Genomic DNA, 20,911 nt, shown 5'->3' on the forward strand with positions numbered 1-20,911 from the left:
GATTGATAACATGGACAAGTTTGAATTGATTTAATTTTATTTTAATTTAAAATAAACTATTATTGACATTGTAGTGGACACTATGGCCACAATTCACCATACCGTAGCCTATCTCTTTCTGAGTTTTAGGGACGCTGTCTCTTTAAGGACACGCTGCTGGTTTGTTGTTATCATGTGCAGCGTTACATGGCATTAGTTTCAGTTTGTTGGAGTAGACTATGATTAAATAAACGACACGCTGTTGCGTTGTCAACGTGAAACTCTCTCTAATTCGTTTATTGCAATCTCCACAACATTACACTTGGCATGACAATATGACAAAACTATTCTTGGATAAAAAAGCAGACTATAATTTCCTTTATTCATTATAGTATCACTGTATCGTAGCCCGACCTATTAGCCCCCGCGAGCTAAGGCCACGCATTAACTATGTCGAGGCCACGCATTAACTATCTTGTGGCCACTCATTATTATCTCGTGGCCACGCATTAACTATCTTGTGGCCACGCATTATTATCTCTTGGCCACGCATTATTATTTTTTGTACTGATGTTAGAAAGTTGGCTGACTGACACACATCAACCATTATTGATGGTTACAATGATGGTGTTATCGGATAGTGCAGTGTCTATTTCTCGGTAACTTTTGAAAAATCTAAGCGCGAAAACGCTGAAAACATGTACAATACTGTAGAAGCTCAGAACGGGAGCAACCTTTGAACAGCCTCTGAACGTAAGGAACTCTAATACTTTAAAGGCACCCAGTGCAACTTTATATAAACATTCAATGAAAAATAAACATTCAATTTCTAGTCTTTTTTACACGTAGTAAGTTTCAATAACTCCATACCATTACATATCGACATTCAAGGAGCAAAGATGAGACGCTGTTGTGTGGTGAGAACTGATCGACAACAACCGCCGCCATTTTCTTAATTTTTTGTGACCCACAATAAATAAAGCAGGATTCCAGTCAATGGAAAAATGGCCTCTCCCCACCGGCGATTGTTGTTGTTTATTTTCTATCAGTTCTCACCACACAACGACGTCTCATCTTTGCTCCTTGAATGTCGATATGTAATGGTATGGAGTTATTGAAACTTACTACGTGTAAAAAAGACTAGAAATTGAATGTTTATTTTTCATTGAATGTTTATATAAAGTTGCACTGGGTGCCTTTAAAGTATTAGAGTTCCTTACGTTCAGAGGCTGTTCAAAGGGTTGCTCACGTTCTGAGCTTCTACAGTATTTTGGCACACACATTCCATGTTTGGTGCATTTCATGATAGTCAAGTAAATAAACATGATGCTGACGGTGAGTTGCAAAAAATAATCTATTAATACCGCGGTTATAGGGGGCAAGGACAAAAGAATTGTGGTCCATTCTCCATCCATCATTACTCTTCCTATAGTAGAGAATGGCATCTGGTCGAGGGGAATAAGGAGAATGGGACGATCCTTGCTCTCTGAATAGGAAGGAAGGAAGGAAGGAAGGAGGCATTTTAAGCCCTTTTGTCCTGTTGAGCAAAAGGGCTGCTTAAAATTGCTCAATGATTGGCTCAGCTTTGCTCATGAATAAACGTACTCGATTATTGTTGCCAAAATTGGCCAACTTTTGTATTTCATCCTGCCATACTGTCAGAAGAGCTGTGCTATATTTAAGTGTATTATTACTGTGTAATCATTATTGTTGAGGCCAAAACCTCAACAATAAAAAATCATTACTGCATTTTTTTGTCTCTTTGAGAACTGAAGTTTATTTCTCCACTATAACATATTTACATCATTTTTGTATCAACTATACAATTTACACAGGAGGCTGATCCATGTAAAAGTCCTGCTTCCAGATGAATTCTGGGACATATTGGTTGCCGTGGTCACAGCTGTGTGCACATGTATAAACCACCAGGGTTCCCCAGTCAATGGAGGCGTCTGTGCTGTCCACTTTCAGATTGATGAGTAACTGTGGCATGACCTGTAAGGAAAAATACAATAGTAAATACATTAATTTTAATGAATGTATAATATGTATTTTTATATATAATATAATTATATATATATATATATATATAGCCGCGGAAAAAATTAAGAGACCACTTCAAAATTATCAGTTTCTCTGGTTTTACTATTTATTGGTATGTGTTGAAGTAAAATGTACATTTTTGTTTTATTCTATAACCTACTGACAACATTCCTACCAAATTTAAGGTTATAGAGTAAAACTAAAATGTACATTTTACTTTAACACATACCAATAAACAGTAAAACCAGAGAAACTGATAATTTTGAAGTGGTCTCTTAATTTTTTCCGCGGCTGTATATATATTAGGGCTGCAACTATCGAATAATTTTGTAATCGAGTATTCTATCAAGAATTTCATCGATTAATCGAGTAATCGGATTAAAGTAATTTTGCGTTTTCAACAACGTCATGTCAATAGTGACTGGCATTATTAGCCGCCATGCTAACGTAGCCGCCATGCTAACGTATCCAACCGACTAGCATCGCGCAGTTGCCGCGATCGCGTTATCAAAACCTCCAAAATGTCAAAGTAACTAACCCCATTGCATTCAAATCATAAACGTCTTGTGTTTATGTAACACTTAGTCATTGTTTTCTGAAGGATTAGCAGACAGATTGAGATATTTTGGGAGTAATGTTCGTGTGTGTTTCTGTGTGTGCTTGCTATGATAAATGCTGCTCACTGGTTTGGGTTGCAAACTTTAGACTGCTGCCATGGAAACACAATGCGAGCGTTATAGAGACAATGTAGGCTACCAGTACATTGGGTTTAGGGACAGTTGCAGCCTGAAATAATTTAGTTATAGTAAGCAATTGGCTGTTATTCTTGACAAAAGAAAACATTTTTTAATCCAACATTTTAATTGGGTCAAAACTCAGCAGCTGTGTGTATGTGACCGCGCGTGCGGGAGGAGAGACGTGCATGACATGAGATCTTGGTGCAGTTGTACTCGCTCTGCTACTTACTGTAATATCATGCCTAGCATCACTATGACTCATAGTATAGTCTACAAATAACCTCACACCGTAAATTCAAACTTACGCTTGTGTCCATAGTATCTAGCAATCGTAAATCAGCTAGCGTCAACATTTACGTTACATTGAAGTGGCTCCGCATGGTGAACTGTTAACGTTAATGAGTTAAAGAACTGTATTTGCTGGTTCTAGGTTGCTTGGTTGTATCGCTCGGGCAGTGACTGTTAGAACACCCACGATTACCAAAGCAGTATTCTTTATTTCCATTTAATTCATCAATTTCCATTACATGACAATGCGTACGATCGTACAATATGTGTGTTCAATGAGAATAGCCTGGGCAAATCAGCACTGCACTGAATTACATTAACATGAGTTTTTGCTACATGATAACAATTACACAACTAATATTAATAGATAGTGGACACACTAGGCAACATTATATCATCCATAATACATTAAACAGTCGAAATATAAACTTATAAGGATGAACCCATCCTTACTACTAAGGGTGTGCCAAAATATCGATATGACGATATATCGCGATATTTCGTCTTGCGGGACGTTATCGATATACTGACGCCAAATATCGATATTTAAACAATAAACATACAGCCGTTCTAAACAGATTCTCTCACAAAAACCCGCTACAGACTTAATCTACAGAGTCACTACTTCAAGACCCCACATGAGGGCGCTCATGAATTAGAGTGAAGTCCACTGCAGTCAGTGAAAAAAAAAGAAGACGTTAGTATGCTGAAATACCGTAGGTTATTTACGTAGCTTACGTAGGCTAACGTGCTGATGTTAGAAAGTTGGCTGAGTGACGCCTCGCAAATCACATCAACCATTATTGATGGTTACAATGATGGTGTTATCGGATAATGCAGTATCTATTTCTCGGTAACTTTTGAAAAATCTAAGCGCGAAAACGCTGACAACATGTACATTTACATACAAAACAAGACCGTCAGCGGAGTTGGTCCGCCATCTTTGTTTACATTTTTACCTGCGGAACGTGTCTTCTCTACAGCAGGTGACATAATCAGCTCTCAAAGGAGCTGTCTCCCCTCTGAGCATGCTGACCAGTTGCTCTCCCTGAAGAAGAACATGCTGTTTTGAAACGTTTGCACATTACAGATTTACCGTTAATCCTCAAATAAAGGCCGGGATTCAATTAGAGGCCGGGCTTCAGATAGTAGCCGGGGTCGTGGTCCATACGGACAAATAAAGCCCGGGCCCCGAATACAAGCCGGGGGTAAAATAAAGTAGCCTACCGGTATATTACTGTAGCCTACCAGCATCAGTCCGTCGCCTCAAAGTAGGCATCACAATTTAATTGAATGCATTTCACAAATACATCTTCTCCTCATGATTAATATTATATTATATGATATTGTTGGCTAATCTCATGGGCTGTTTGCAATTAAAAAAGAAATTTCCTCACGTAGGGCTACAAGGCGAATGTTTAGCCTAAATGCACGTATCGTATAGCCTACTGTTGTTTATCTGTAACGTTTTAGTTGGCTAGGTTACTTTTTCCAGAAGGGATCATAAAGCAGTAATAGACTTACGTAACTTTGATATTAAATTCAAAGAGATGGTGTATGATTGCTGAAGAACATTCGGGAGAAAAAGCAGCAAAGAAGTTTGACATTGACCCGAGACGAATGCGATAGGCTACGACTAGCAGGTGGAGGTAGAAAGAAAGAAAGGCTGAATATCAAACCAGCTCGTTGAATATATGTTTTCAGCCCGCGATAAGCATAATAGAGTGTCTAGAAAAATTATTAAATTGAAGGCTTTGGAAATATTTGCCTCCGTGACTGACAGTGAAGACCATAACTCCGATGTTTATTTTTTACGTTGACACACCCTGACCTAAAGCGCTACGCGATGTGCAGGAAGTGTTGAACGCATATGCAATTAATTATATTCGCCTACTGCAATTATGCCCATTATTTAAATAGTACAATTCTATAACAGAAGATAAGTAGGAAATAAAGGCCTGCCCCTAATACAAGCCTGCCCCAAATAAAGGCCGGTGCGCTGTGCAGCCTAAGTAAATACAAGCCCCGGCCACTATTTGAGGATTTACGGTAGTTGAATTGTACAGAAGTTAAATACTAAGCATAGGTTAAATGCTCTGTGTTCACAAAGAACAAAGTTTTCATAAAACAATTTGATTCTGCTTGTTCAGCAGCACTGTGTCCATTGTTTACAGAAAAGTTGATAACTAAGCGCTGAAATATGTTTTCTGCATTTATTTTGTTTTCAAATTTTCTGTTACTTTGCAGAAAATATTTTTGAAGCATTACTTTGCATCATTCTGTACACTGTGCAGTACACTTTATTTTACTTGTTTTTTCTTGATTCTTGATTTTTCGTGCAATTCATGTGAAATTCATGTGTAATTCATGTGAAATGGATTCAGTGCAATTAATAAATTCTGAATTTCTTCAGTGACACAGATATCGTGATGTATCGTGGGTGAAATTTCTTGCAATATATCGATAATCGCAGAATCGCTGTATCGTGATATTATCGTTATCGTGGGTAAAATATCGTGATAGTATCGTATCGTGGGGTACCTAGTGATACCCAGCCCTACTTACTACATCGAATCAACATAAGAGCAGAACATAGCTAAATTTCCACTTAGCCCGCAATCGCTACTATAACGTACCCTGCACTTCATGAAACTACGTACTATCATAAGGTAGGCACACAATGCCTAAAATAGTACTTCACCATACTGTGACTGTGACAAATAAGTTTCGAGTGCTTACATCATTATTGTTCTACGTGTATGTGAATCTTGTGTGCTTAACTAAACTGGTCACTACCATACTGAAACCTAGACTGACGGAGCTGTCTACAGAGACCGTAAATCTTTGAATGCGCGCGCGTCAATAATAAAAGTCCGTATGAAATGGTGACACCAGAGCATGATATGAACTAAACGAACCCTCGAGGCAAAAAAAAATCCTCAATCATTTTTTGTAATCGAGTTACTCGAGTAACTTGAGTAATCGTTGCAGCCCTAATATATATATATATTAATTATGTGTATATATAATGTATAATTATTAATATTAATAATAACATTGATATTAATGTAATTACAATCCCCTTACTTGACTGAGTAAAGAGTGGGGGATGCAAGGAGGAGAACACAGCTCAGACACGTTCTGAAACTCACCTGAAACTCAAAACATCTTTTGGCACCACAGGGACAGTTGGGAATGTTCTCTTCGAGTGGCTTATGCTCAGAGGACACCCATAGGGGAGACCCAGCTCTTTCATATCGCAGAACCTGAAGTTCAAAGAATATCAGTTACATTCCATCCCGCATCAGACACCCTAAGGGTACGAATTAGGGATGCAAATTATCGATTAATTCATTAATCATTAGTTGATAATCTTATCGATCGACTTTCGATTAATTGATAAGCGGCGTTTTTCACCTGAGTTTCAGTGCTTCAATAGGGCCTTTAAAAATATCAGCTAAATAGTTGAGTTATTATATTACATTACATTATGATAATTATATTCTATTATATTCTATTATACATTCCTCAAGTAATTATGCATTAGGAAAAGAAAGAAGAAAAGTTTGTTTATGGTATAACAAAATACATTCTTTAAATTAAAAAAAAGAAATAAATTATGGACTGGCTCAGTTCTTGCATTTGCATCTTGACATAAAAAAAAAAGAATAGAAGAAATTAAATAGAGAGCCACACAGAATATTATTGAGCCTATAGATTATGAAGAAACTGCATCTAGGCTATTAATTGGGAAATCCTCAACAATCCTCAACTGAATACTCCACAACATTTTTCTGCCTAAAATAAATAAATAAATAAATAATTCGGCCTCAATAGCGATTAATCGTGATTAATACATTTTGATCGAGCAACCTCTTAATCGACAATTAATCTAAAGTCGATTAATCATTTGCATCCCTAGTACGAATACACATAAGCATCTTTTTACAGGCGCAGACGCTTCAGTAACGCCTTGGCAAAGTGCGGCGGCCAAAACAGACTTTTCACAGCTAATAATAATCACTCCGCGATAAAAGCGCATTGATGAAAACCGTTCATTCAAAAATCTGACGTTGAAAATGGAACTCTTTTTCGTTTGTTTGAATGTTAATTTGTTGACTGTAGAATTGTTTTATAAAAGCAATACTCATGGGAGTGGGGTAAGTAAGGGATAATCCCACTCCCACTCGTGCTATATTGCTTAATCATACCACATCTTCCAGCATCAAAACAGGAAATAAGTGATAAAGTAGTTAAGCCCGCCTGTTGCTTGATCTGATTGGCTGCCTGGGCCGAGTGTGACACTGATGAGCGGTGCGCTTCCCTGCCTTGCGCTGGAACGTTTAGAATAGTTCAACTTTTAAGCGCACCTAAAAAACGCTACAAAGACGAAACGCGTGGTTGAGAAAAGGCGCACACGTAAAGCGCGCCAAACCATAGGAATCAATGCATTTTCTAGCGTCCCGTTTTTAAAAAGACGCTTATGTGTATTCGTACCCTTAGTCAGGCCCTGTGACTTTGTAATTGACCTGTGATTCAGCCTACCACACAGCTTTGAGAAATGAATGAAGAGCAAACCTGATGTGGCTCTACAGATGTCCTCTGTTTAAACTTCTGAACCACTTTGCTGTCCTGAGTTTCATGAAGGGCCGCATCCTCAAGTTCATTTTCATCCAAGTCTGCGAAAAGGAAATACAAGCAAAACTGGTGTCAATTACAGCCTCTGTAAAGTGATGATCTAGTCTTTGTGGATGTGTCTGTGGAAGTATTTTCATACATGTACCGTTATCAGTGGGGTTGGTCTCACTGTCCTCCACATCAACGGTCAGCTCATCTTTTTCCCCGAACTCTTCAGGTTCTGTGACCAGCTCAAACTCGGGGAACAGGAACGGTGAAGTAGTCACCTTTGTGATGGCCGCTGCTACAGATGGGCAAAATGTTAAAGACAAATCTGGTACTCACCCGTGCTTGGCTCAAGAGTAATCAGCGGCCCAAAGCCCCAGAACTTAAGCCCTGGGAAGCCCTGGGAAGGCACGATCAAGCACCCGGAAGTGACTATGAAAACACAACTGGCCATGGCACACACTAGCTCGCCCAGATTCGGCCCGATAGTGGAAACACGGCTAATGTTTTAGCCCTGATAGACATTGACCAATTCAATTTTGATACATCAACTTGACTGAAAATGTGTGATGACTAAGAACGTCTAAATGAATAACTCTAAATGAATATCTCTAAATGAATGTCTCTTAATGAATAACTCTAAATGAATAACTCTAAATGAATAACTCTAAATGAATAACTCTAAATGAATAACTCTAAATTAATATCTCTAAATGAATAACTCTAAATGAATAACTCTGAATGAATAACTCTGAATGAATAACTCTGAATGAATAACTCTGAATGAATAACTAAATGAATAACTATAAATGAATAACTCTGAATGAATAACTCTGAATGAATAACTCTGAATGAATAACTCTGAATGAATAACTCTGAATGAATAACTCTGAATGAATAACTCTAAATGAATAACTCTAAATGAATAACTCTAAATGAATAACTCTGAATGAATAACTCTAAATGAATAACTCTGAATGAATAACTCTAAATGAATAACTCTAAATGAATAACTCTAAATGAATAACTCTGAATGAATCACTCTAAATGAATAACTCTAAATGAATAACTCTGAATGAATAACTCTAAATGAATGTCTCTAAATGAATAACTCTAAATGAATAACTCTAAATGAATAACTCTAAATGAATAACTCTAAATGAATAACTCTAAATGAATATCTCTAAATGAATAACTCTGAATGAATAACTCTGAATGAATGTCTCTAAATTAATAACTCTTAATGAATGTCTCTGAATGAATGTCTCTAAATTAATAACTCTTAATGAATGTCTCTGAATGAATAACTCTGAATGAATAACTCTAAATGAATAACTCTGAATGAATAACTCTAAATGAATAACTCTGAATGAATATCTCTAAATGAATAACTCTAAATGAATAACTCTAAATGAATAACTCTAAATGAATAACTCTGAATGAATAACTCCGAATGAATAACTCTAAATGAATAACTCTGAATGAATATCTCTAAATGAATAACTCTAAATGAATAACTCTAAATGAATAACTCTAAATGAATAACTCTGAATGAATAACTCTGAATGAATAACTCTAAATGAATGTCTCTAAATGAATAACTCTGAATGAATATCTCTAAATGTAAGCCCCTTACCTTCTTTACAGCATTCCTTCTTGTGGCTGTGCCTCCAGTCTATAGTCTGGTGCTCCTTGCTGCAGTAGATAACTGCATGACAGCGTGAACATGCCTTCTGTCCAGGACAACCACACAGTCTGCAGAGTTTAATTCCTGACTCCAGCACAAGGTCACTACCGCTCTCTTCACACTCTTCATCCGCGGGCGGCTCGTATGGGTAAAAGTCATTCTTCCTTGATAACTGACTTCTAAACACTGGGGACATAAGCAGTGCATACAACAGATCAACACACATTCACAAGGATGACTATAGATAATATGGAAATACTGACAACTGTCAACAACAACAACAAAACTGACATTGTCTATTTGTAGAAAACCTTACATGATACAGATCTACAACATAACTCTTTAGTAGTCCTAGATCTTGTTCATGAAAAGATCAAACTGTACCAATCAGCCTGTCTATTATTCCTATCTATGTGGTTAAGATATGCCTGTTGTCCAGCACATGATTCTTATCATGAATCAATCAAATTAATTTAGCCAAACCACAACTAAGTCCTGAGAAGCACATCTGCAGATGCTAGGTGTCTCATCCTGCCATCCAAAGCAATGCTTGTAACCATTCCTCAGTTTTGTATCGGGTTCTTGCGAAGTATAAAGTATAAACTTACAATTACATTCACTGTTTACTTATATAATGATGACAGTAAAAGTGAGAAGGGTTTTTGTTGGACGTCCCTTGTTACACATTGTTGCGAACCAACATGATAGTTATCTTAGCAGAAGATAACTTGAGATCGGTGAAAAAAACATTGTTGCCCTGTATAACTGCAATAGCGTTAGGTCAGTCAACTGCATAACTTAGCATAGTTAATATAGTCACAAACCAACCAAACTTGGTTAACTTTGGCTATCTTCTTTTGAGTCATGACCTTACCTTTGAAGCACTGGTTGTCGTTTCGCGTGTGGCAGGTTGGCGTCTTGCAACAGAATACAAAAAGCGTCCTATGAAAACTACAGTCTTGGCCGACGAACGGGGCATAGACTTGAAGTAAAAATGCTGTTGGGAGCTGACATTTTGCACATGTCAGATCAGACAGAGTTGGTAAATCCGACTGACTCAACCAAGCAGGTCTACCACCCACCTTACTAGGAAACTGAGAACTGCAAAGTTGCCAGGCGTCTGCTTCTTCCACAAATCCCAACAAAACGCCTGTTTCTTTATCGGAAGTGTCCGATTTTGTTGCTGCCATTGTGAAATAAAATAATAACGCTTCGGGTCGCTACAGAACTGTCAACATGGTACATCTACTTTCTCTTGGACAATGTGGCGAGAAGGTTGTTCGGATTTCATGTCTCGTGTAAAACGAAGGCGTTGACAAACGTTCCACTTTCTGTGTTCTCGAGTAATGCTAAAGAGCTTCCTCGTACAAATAGCACATCTACAGTATAAGTTATATTTAAAAATGCGTATGCTTATATTGTAGTAATTTAGGAAGCTGCACAATCTACATAGATAGCCTAGTTTATTCATGTCACCACAGTCTTTGCTGTAGACCCAATGCAAAGTGAAGGTCTCTAATGTCTCTCTTAAACACTGGCTATGCATGCAAAAGTTTTAGTTGCGCACGAGGAGGTCCAAGTTGATTTAAAATAAGCGGTCTGATTACGCAATTTTTATTGAAGGGTGTGAAGCTAAAAAGGGTAGCAAAACGTTTACCTTTTTTTGTATGTTGTCCCTAAAAGTAAATATAGATAAAATAAAAAGTTACAGCTAAACCACGTTTGAATCGTATGATTTTGAGATTCTAGTCGGTCAGAAATATCAGCACATCACTGCTGACTCCCTTTTCACAACATACGACGGCCACAGCTCTGCGCAAACCTTTATGTCCGCTAGATGGCAGCATTCCCTTACCTCAGACTCTGGCAAGTGCACTCTAAGTAACCATGAGAGAAAAAAATCAACCAACACATCAGGCTGTAAAATGAAATATTTAGTGATAAATACTTAACATATATTCCAGAGCTGGCCGACATAGCCTAAATGTCGTGGCTATTAAATCTAAATTAGTTATTGCAATGTTAAGGCATTACATTTACTTTTATTTAAATTTGTAATCAGCATAGGCTACTGTTATATTATGTGTTACGGGACAAGAAACATTTTCGCGTTAACTAAACTGTCTCTTTATAGCAGTGCATGAAACTTCATTTATCTGAGGGAGTCTTTGATTTCGCCCCACTGGCCCCCCATTGGTTAGCAAGATGAAGCTATATTCTTTCTTCACTCCCTCTCTCCACACACAATGATGTCATGCTGTTTGGTATAGTAGCTCGCGGAGGCTGGAGTGGGGGACTGGGACAAGAGAACTAGCAGGCACTCCTCGCGACCAAGAGCGGGCTGAACCTAATGCCACCCTCACTTCATGACTTAGCCTGTGTTCTTGGAAGAAGGATATTTTTTCACGTTAAGATGGATGAGTAAAGTTTCACTTGCGAAAGTAATTTGTTTGTTCCTCGCCATGGAAAGTCTACATAAAGTGGAGCCTGGTACGTAGGCTAAATGAACTGAAACGGACGGCAACTTGTGTGGTGATGTGGGGCAAGTAAACCAAATGGATTGGCGAAACTGGGATTAACTCCTGGGTGCTCGGTTCCTCACAGGCATGCCTCCGCAGGCTGTCGGTGAATACAAACCCGTAACGGCGTCGGTTGTTCCGCCAGTGCCCGCGCGGAGGTTTCGGGGCAAAGATACCTCCACGGGGGCGAAGAGTCGGTCCGGCGCGGCAGTTGAGCGCAAGGTTAAATGTGTGCTCGTGGGTGACGGGGCGGTTGGAAAGACCAGCCTCATTGTCAGCTACACAACAAACGGATATCCAACTGAATATGTTCCAACTGCCTTTGACAACTTTTCAGGTAAATTGGATGAAATGTTTATATCTAAGAATTTGTTTAGAAATGTAGTTGAAATGTGTGCAATCATCAGATAAAAGCCATCCATATAATCTTTCTCTCTCAAGTAATTCCTCTCCTCAATAATATATGGGCTATTAACAGTATTTATTCTCCTATGATATATTGATATTAGTGAGTTATTTGCTGTGGTATTATATGATTTGATAATTATATATACAATTTCCTGAGTGATTTGTCCCGGATTACCTCACATAATTGTTTTCCTGTCATTTTAAAGGCAGCACAGACCCAAGCATATTTATTCATCTTATCTGCCTTAGTTAAAGTTATGAGCAGCAGAAGTTGACAGAGAGTTGAAGGTCCACCTCATCACTTTGTGTTTACTTTTCATTCCCCTCAGCGGTGGTGGCGGTTGATGGCAGGCCGGTGAAGCTCCAGCTGTGTGACACAGCGGGCCAGGTTTGTTTGTTATTTACATGTTTACATCTTGTTTTGCTTTCGATGTCATTTCATTCTAATTTCAGAATGAGAGCGATTGGCTAATGGGTTATGGCTATCGCAATGAGAGCCGTTCTGTCAGAGTCAAGAAGTGTGTCTAAGACACAATGTAAACGCCTGACATAGCTTGTTTATAAGAACAGCACACAGTTGATTACACCGCATGTCCTCCGTGCATTTTCTGTAAACACTCAAAGACTTCTGCACACTCCTTCATGGACACTGACAAGCCTCCCATTCAATGGAAGGAGGGGATTTGGATGGGGTCGGTGACATGGTGGCAAAGAGCCAGGGTGTCATTAAGATGGGAAAGTAATAGTTTCGGACATCAGTTGAAAAGCCACTCAGTCACAACAAACAGATCAGCATCCTCCAGTATCTCTACTTGATTCCAAAACCTGCAGTATTAAACTAGATGCTTAATATCTCCTCACTGCTGATACTATTTTGCCCCTTGAAATGTCTGTGGTGGGGAAGTGTAAAACGCGTGACCAGGGTCTCTTCAGCCCTCTGGAATAGTCTGCTGAAATGAGGTAACCCAGTTGTAGTGCATCCAATACCACCACAGATGCCGAAAAGACTGGCTCAAGGTCATTGGTGAGCTGTGGTGTTCGCGGTCTGCTTTGACCGACACGGAGTTGTAGCCTACAGCATCGGCTCACCACTTGTGGCTTGTCCTTCACTGAGCTCAGCGTAGAAGCACTGAAGTGACGTTGACCCAGAAGCGGAGGCACCCGTGGAGCGAGGGTCTCCCCTGCCGTGCGGTCGGGGTCCAGCCCAAGCTGGAGCGCTGTAGGGGCCTCACAGAGCGGGGAAACGTGGGTAATTGTGATGAATGAGGCTGGGGTACGGACACCATGCCTGAGTGGAGTCGCAGCTGGGGCTGGTCAGAGGAAATGTGAGCCTTGTGTTATTTGAGGGGGACTGGAACCGGCTGTTGGTAGAGAAAGAGAGAGACTGAGAAAAGAGAGAGATTGCGAAAGCAAAACACAGAAAAGGTTGAGAGCGGGAGAGAGTTCTGTGTGTGAGTGTGTGGGAACGAGAGAGAGAATAGGTGTCGGAGACAGTCATAGAGAGATAGTTTGTTAGAGTTTAAGAGAGGGAAATTAAGAAAACTAGAGAACCGGAGAGGGGGCAAAATGAACCGTTTTATTTTTGTGTGTGTGTGTGCGTGCGTGAGAGAGAAAGTTTGAGGCAGATTGAGAGAGTGGGGGGGGGGAGAAAACGTGATATACAGAGCAAATAAGGGAGAGCCGAAGGGAAGGCAGGCCAAGAGAGCTCTGTCTAGACGCACACAGAGTCTCCTGCCTAGAAGCAGCTCAGCCAGGGTTCACAGAGTTTCCTGCCTGTTGCTCTGGAGGGGAGCGGCCACTCAACTAGGCCAAATACTAAGACTTGGTCCCATCCAATGGTATTACTGGCTACTATCAGATCCCATCCAATGGTATTACTGGCTACTATCAGATCCAATCCAATGGTATTACTGGCTACTATCAGATCCCATCCAATGGTATTACTGGCTGCTATCAGATCCCATCCAATGGTGTTACTGGCTACCATCTGATCAGAATGAATGTTCCTACCATTGAGTTTGTCAACATATATTTTTTAAGAGCAGCTACCATACATTTCTGTGGCCTTTAGTCATTTATCAAAAAGTCCTGCACTAAAAGAAGTAACCTATAAATACCTACTACATTGACATACATCCCAATGTTAGTATGTTAATATTTTCATGCAGTTGAAAAACAGCCCAGTTATAATTTGTCAACATTTCTTAATTCATCTTCTCAGTCACTATGTAAATTATGGCAGTCACGTACACTGGAGTTAATTAACATCACCACAATAGTGCTTAACTTCCAGCATTTCTAAAAATGAATCTCAAATCCTCCATCCTCAACACTCCTGGGGCCAAGAGACCTCATTAACTTGCTTCTTTCAGGAAATGACATGGGTGTACGAGCAAGTACTTCCAGAAAGCTGAAGAGTCTGCGGAAGAGTGAAATACAGAGAGAGAGAGAGAGAGAGAGAGAGAGAGAGAGAGAGAGAGAGAGAGAGAGGGAGAGAGAGAGGGAGAGAGAGAGAGACAGAGAGAGAGGGAGAGAGAGAGAGAGAGAGAGAGAGAGGAGAGAGAGAGAGAGGGAGAGAGAGAGAGAGAGAGGGAGAGAGAGAGAGATAGAGGGAGAAAGGGAGAGAGAGAGGGAGAGAGAGGGAGAAAGGGAGAGAGAGAGAGAGATAGAGAAAGAGAGTTGGAATGCTTTGTTGATAAACAACATACAGAATTCTGCTCTGGAATGCTCCTGCTATCTGACATGTGCTCACATCACAGAGAGTTCAGATGTGTGAGAGCGATAGGTAATCGCCGGTGAATTGCGCGAGTAGCCAGATGACAGGATTAAAGGCACGTAACAGGAGATAAGCCCTCTTATGGCCCCTGAGTGAAACTTCAGTGGGTGGTCATTTGGGCTAGAAAATCCTGCAATCCATATGACCGAACTTAGGCCTAGTTCTCAGGAATGGGTGTAGTTCTCTGTAATGCACGCACAATATGTAAAGGTGTCGTTGACAGGGGTTTTACAGCAGCTCTCAGTTAGCCTCAGGGCTGGAATTGAGCATTTGGTTAGATGCAACTCAATTTGAATGTTGTGTTTCAAGAACTGTGGACCTGGTACTTACAGGTCTTACAGTAGGCCTGAGACATTCCACCCCCAGCAGGAAGCTATAAAAATGTTTGCTCTTCGCCCTCACTATTGGACGTTGTATCTGTCTTGTCAGGTTTCTCATACTGTATGAGGTTGAATAAATAAAACGGAAATTCTTGGGCTGTTTTTCCTTCATCTTTAACTTGTAAAAGGCACAAAGGTACATGTAACAAATTAAACTATTTCAGTCACATTATTTTGAAGAAGAATACTGTATATGAGGCCTATAGTTGCAATGATGTGATAACTACCAATAATGTGATAACTGCCAATAATGTAAAAATTGTTCTGTTCTTAATGTTATAAAAGATGATAATGTAATTATTTCTGAACCATTCATCAAGTTATTGGCTGGGTTAAAAAAAGTAAAAAAAAAAATTATAACTGAGCCAATAATGTCAAACACTGTATTTGAGTGTAAGTTCACACTTCCTTGGTAATTAAATGTATTAAAATTACTGTTTTAAGCAAACACACAATTATAGCCGAGAGCTGAGAGAGCAGTCTTTCTCTCTTTCTCTGTCTGTATATATACCAAACCTGACTCCTGAAAGGTTATAGTAAAATGTATTAACAATCGAGACCTAGAAGGTCTGTTTGTTACTAAGTCTCTTCGAAGTTAATGTTAAATATAAATCTCGATTAGTGTCGAGGGAGATACTAATGGTAGCCTAAATATTTTTTTGTTTCCTTCCGTGAAGGGAGAGGAAGTAGGGGTGTACAAACATAGTAATACACTCCTCCTTACCTGCTTGGGGTGGGAGTATGACATAATTTATCCAACAGCTAGTCAAGCTATGTGATATACAGCCCCTTTTGGAGATGATGTTGTTGAACAGTAAGGGTAAGTGTTATGGAAGTTTGGCATTTGATAATAAGTGAAACTTATACAAGTATAGTATTACATTATTGGCTACAATAATTACATTTGTAGTGGTATTTAAAAAAAAAAAACAGCTAATAAAAGAATAACTAGACAAGAATGTAATAACGTATTACATTATGCGCAGAAATGTGTTGTGTTATTAGAAGTTGTTACATTATTGGTTGCCACAAGGCCTATGTCAAAGAAACATGTGATGTTCTGGAGCAGAAGAAACATACAGTTCCGAACATAAGAGGCTTTTCACACGATCACAAGCTAGCCCTTCCAGGCTTTTAGAAGGACAACTTTAAAACAGTTCATCCTCAGGGAATACCTTAGTCAGCAGGTCCTGTACGTCAGCCTTCGTTTTCTCTCAGATAGCGGAAATAACCTTGGAAACCTCTGGCTGGTCTTTCCTGTCAGGGATGTGTTTTGATTTTTTGACACACAATGAGTGACTTACATTTCGGAATTTTTGTGTTTGGAGAGAGTCCAGGAGCCTCTTAATACGTGTGCCTGCAACATACAAAAAAAAACGTTTAGTGTGGCTGTGTGTCGCTATTTTGTCGTTATTGTAAGTAGGCGTTTGGGAGTACAGTGCTGCATTACTTTGGTGACGTGAGACAAGACTGAAGACTGAAGCATTTTTATTTATTCATTTAGCAAAAGCTTTTATCCAAAACAACGTACAGTAGGCTACAGTGCTGATAAGCTTTGTCATCAGTATGAGTATCAGACCCAGGACCTTGGTGTTTTAAGCCCCTTTCACTACCCCATTAACTCATACAAACCTACTCTATGTAAACTAATATAAAGTTAAAAACTCTACTTAGAGTCTTTTTCTTGACCCACACAAGAGTGTCTGACCTTAAAATAAAATCCCAATATATAAGTTCTTCTGCCTACCCACAAATGATCACATTTAAGTTTTTTTATTAACCATTTTTTAAGATTTATTTTAAAGCTGTTGAATGAGGTTGATTCTCTAATGTTCTGTGGGAGATGGTTCCAACTGTATGTATATAATGTAAACTAATATAAAGTTCAAAACTCTATTGAGAGTCTTTTTTTTGACCCACACATTGTGTCTGACCTTAAAATAAAATCCCAATATATAAGTTCTTCTGCCTACCCACAAATGATCACATTTTAGTTTTAGTTTTTATATAATGTCAACTAATATAAAGTTCAAAACTCTATTTAGAGTCTTTGTTTTGACCCACACATTGTGTCTGACCTCGCCCTGACCTTTGACCTCGTCTCTTACAGGATGAGTTTGACAAGCTCCGCCCCCTCTGCTACACGAACGCCGACGTCTTCCTGCTCTGCTTCAGCGTGGTCGCGCCCTCGTCCTTCCAGAACGTCTCGGAGAAATGGGTCCCCGAGATCCGCCGGCACTGCCCGCGCACGCCCGTCATCCTGGTGGGCACCCAGTCGGACCTGCGCGAGGACGTGAAGGTTCTGATCGAGCTGGCCAAGTACAAGGAGCGGCCCGTGGTGCCGGAGGAGGCCCGGCAGTGCGCCGAGGACATCCGCACCATCTCGTACATGGAGTGCTCGGCGCTGACCCAGAAGAACCTGAAGGAGGTGTTCGACGCCGCCATCTTGGCCAGCATCCAGCACAGCGACAGCCAACAGCAGCAGCACATGCTGAAGAAGCGCACGCCACACAAGATGAAGAAGCTGTCCCACTCCTGGTGGAAAAAATACTGCTGCCTGGCCTAGCGTCTGCCTGGCCTAGCGTCTGCCTGGCCTAGCGTCTGCCTGGCCTAGCGTCTGCCTGGCCTAGCGTGAAGGTCTTTGGCCTAGCGTGAAGGTCGTTCAGGTTAAACTGTGGAGCTGTGTTTTCCACCCTTGGTTTATGTATGGTGGTCACAGAGGGACCTTTCCTCAATGTGAGCTATAAAGGGGGGGGCTTCGAGGTGACGGGATCTGGGGGGGACTGAAGATCAGAACAAATGGAAGAAAGAGTGGAAAAAACTCTAGTCCGAGTCGTGACACTAACAGATCAACGGTCATTTACTGCTTGGCTATCACTTCAAAGGACCATGAAAAAGCTGACCATTATGACGTTCCTGCCCCTCCACAGGCCACCATTTAACCCCTCGGAAGATGATTCTCTTCCCAGGGCAGTCTTCCCCCCCCCCCCTTACCCTCTTCCCATGTTTCCATTCCGTCCTGGAGCGTAACGCAACGGGACCCTCAGGAGCGCTCAGGAGCTGTCTCCAGTGATACGTTAAGGCTGCTCACACACACACACACACACACACACACACACACACACACACACACACATGGGACCCGCAGGAGCGCCCAGGAGCTGTCTCCAGTGATACGTTAAGGCTGCTCACACACACACACACACTTGCCCTCTGGTCCTTTGATCCTGCGTCTTGTCAGACAGCCTGCAAACTGTGGAAACAAAACCCTGCCAAACAGCAAGGGATGAAGAAAGGGGGAGTCAAAGAACCTAGATGTTGTCGTCCAACTTGTTTTTTTTTTTTAAACTTGTTTCCACCCCCCCCCCCCCCCACCCCAGATGTTAGGTCCCACTGTATACGTGGGGCAAGAGGGGTAACCTCCCCATACTTGAACAGTGCCTAAGAACTGTTTTTAAAACATAGTGCCATTATCAGACAAAGCAAGTAGGAGATTGGTGATTGTTGTTTGTTTTTTAGTTACTCTGTCAACTTATCAGCTTGACTGATTATTGTTGCTGTTTGGTCATACCCTTGATGTGCGCACACACACACACACACACACACACACACACACACACACACACACACACACACACACACACACACACACACACACAGCTCAGATGTGGCGTCCAGAAACAGCTCGCGGGGGTCAGGGCTGCACCCCTGGGGTGGGAGTTTAGCAGATCGGCTGAACTTTGCTTCTCCGGTCATTGGACCAGCTGGGAAGTCGTAAACAAATGTCAGCCGTCACTCCCCCCACCTCCTTACCACCACACACACACAAGTGCACGTGCGCTGTGATCACCATGCACAGACACACACACACACAACACACACACACACTCACACACACACACACACACACACACACACACACACACACACACACACACACACACACACACACACACACACACACACACACACACACACACACACACACACACACACACACACGTGCACGTGAGCTGTGGTCACCGTGCACAGATCGCAGGGTTTTGCAGGTCCGGCTAGCGCCATAGTGGGAAGCGCAGGTTTTGATTTATGAGTGGTGAGGTATGTGGAGTGTATCTGAGATGAGACAAGGGACCGGGACCAAAAGGGTTTTCTTGCCCAATGGAAAGTAGTTCAGATGTGGAAGGCCTCCTTTTTTCCCCTTGGAAATATTTTTTAAAGATGAGCACTTTTCAAAAGCATGTGGTGTCTTTGCCTCCTGTGTTGATGAACTCTTTTCCCTTGTTTTTCCAACGCAGAGCAACAGGAGTCAACAAGAGATCAGACAAAATGCAATTTAGCGCTTTTAGTGAGAAGCATCTAGGTCATCGCAGTCATGATGTTTTTCTTTCCTTTTTGATGTTCATTGCAGTTTTATCATCGTAATGATGATCATTTCCTCCTTATGGATCTGTCATAGGTTTAATACATGAATGAACACTTTGGCTTACCTTATCAAGACATATACCATGTCATTCACGCTATAATTTGGGGTTCATTGATACAATTGAGGCCTGTATATACAGTACCAGTCAAAAGTCTGGACACACCTTCTCATTTTTTGAGAAGTTCTTTCTTTCTTTTATCATTTTCTACATGGTAGATAACACTTTTTTTGTTTTGTACATCATTACATATGTGTTCTTTCGTAGTTTAAATGTTTTTAGTATTAATCTACAATGTTGAAAATAATAAAAGTAAAGAAAACACTTCTACAAAAAAAAAAGGTGTGTCCAAACTTTTGACTGGTACTGTATATGTTGAGCTTCCTCTCCTTCCATCCAGTACTCCAGTAGTCACCAGAGGTGTGAATCATGTGTGTGTGTGTGTGTGTGTGTGTGTGTGTGTGTGTGTGTGTGTGCTGAGATCTTCCAATAGTCACCAGAGGTGTGAATCATGTTATCAGTTTAAAACGACTATCACTTTCGTTTTCAAATGAGTCGTCCTTAAGACTGCACTGTAGCTATTGACTCCATTTTGCTCCCATGTCAGGGTCTCTGTTTTGTACTTAAACGTCTGATCAGCCTTTCGGTGAACTGAAAGTGTGTCGTAAAGACAGGAAGTATAGACAGTGAACGTTCACAGTTTAATTGTATGCAGGACATTATGATTACTGACCTTGAACTACGTGAATACTGGATCCAATGCAATTTGCTTTGTTCAAACTCACACACACACAAACACACACACACACACACACACACACACACACACGCACACACACACACACACAAACCCATCTGTACCCTGAACCCAGTCAGTCTATCCCAGAAGTGCCATTGCTGTGATTCAACTCTTGCACTTTGCTATCTCATCAGGGTGTCAAAGCGTCAGCCGTGTCCTAATCGAAACAGTAACCCAGGAGGAATTCAGTCAACATTGACCTCATCCGTTATCACACTCAGTCAGCCTTTCCCCTTGTGAATTTCTGT

At 40.6% G+C, this 20,911-nt stretch overlaps 2 protein-coding genes across 2 annotated transcripts; one reads left to right on the forward strand and one right to left on the reverse strand.

The window, feature by feature from the left end:
- Positions 1–1,806: 1,806 nt before the first annotated feature.
- Positions 1,807–10,601, reverse strand: pdcd2 (programmed cell death 2; the record flags this gene model as incomplete). The annotated part of the gene is made up of 6 exons (XM_080848441.1): positions 10,232–10,601; positions 9,307–9,543; positions 7,831–7,968; positions 7,626–7,726; positions 6,200–6,313; positions 1,807–1,974 (listed from the first exon to the last, which is right to left on the reverse strand). The coding sequence occupies exons 1-6, from the start codon at positions 10,545–10,547 to the stop codon at positions 1,807–1,809; spliced, it is 1,074 nt and encodes a 357-aa protein (XP_080704567.1). The 5' UTR covers positions 10,548–10,601.
- Positions 10,602–11,749: 1,148 nt separating this feature from the next.
- On the forward strand, positions 11,750–18,006 carry rhoua (ras homolog family member Ua; the record flags this gene model as incomplete). The annotated part of the gene is made up of 3 exons (XM_080848409.1): positions 11,750–12,213; positions 12,614–12,672; positions 17,551–18,006. The coding sequence occupies exons 1-3, from the start codon at positions 11,964–11,966 to the stop codon at positions 18,004–18,006; spliced, it is 765 nt and encodes a 254-aa protein (XP_080704535.1). The 5' UTR covers positions 11,750–11,963.
- Positions 18,007–20,911: the final 2,905 nt, after the last annotated feature.

This window comes from Sprattus sprattus (genome assembly GCF_963457725.1).
Source record: "Sprattus sprattus genome assembly, chromosome: 12".
In the NCBI taxonomy this organism is placed as follows: domain Eukaryota; kingdom Metazoa; phylum Chordata; class Actinopteri; order Clupeiformes; family Clupeidae; genus Sprattus; species Sprattus sprattus.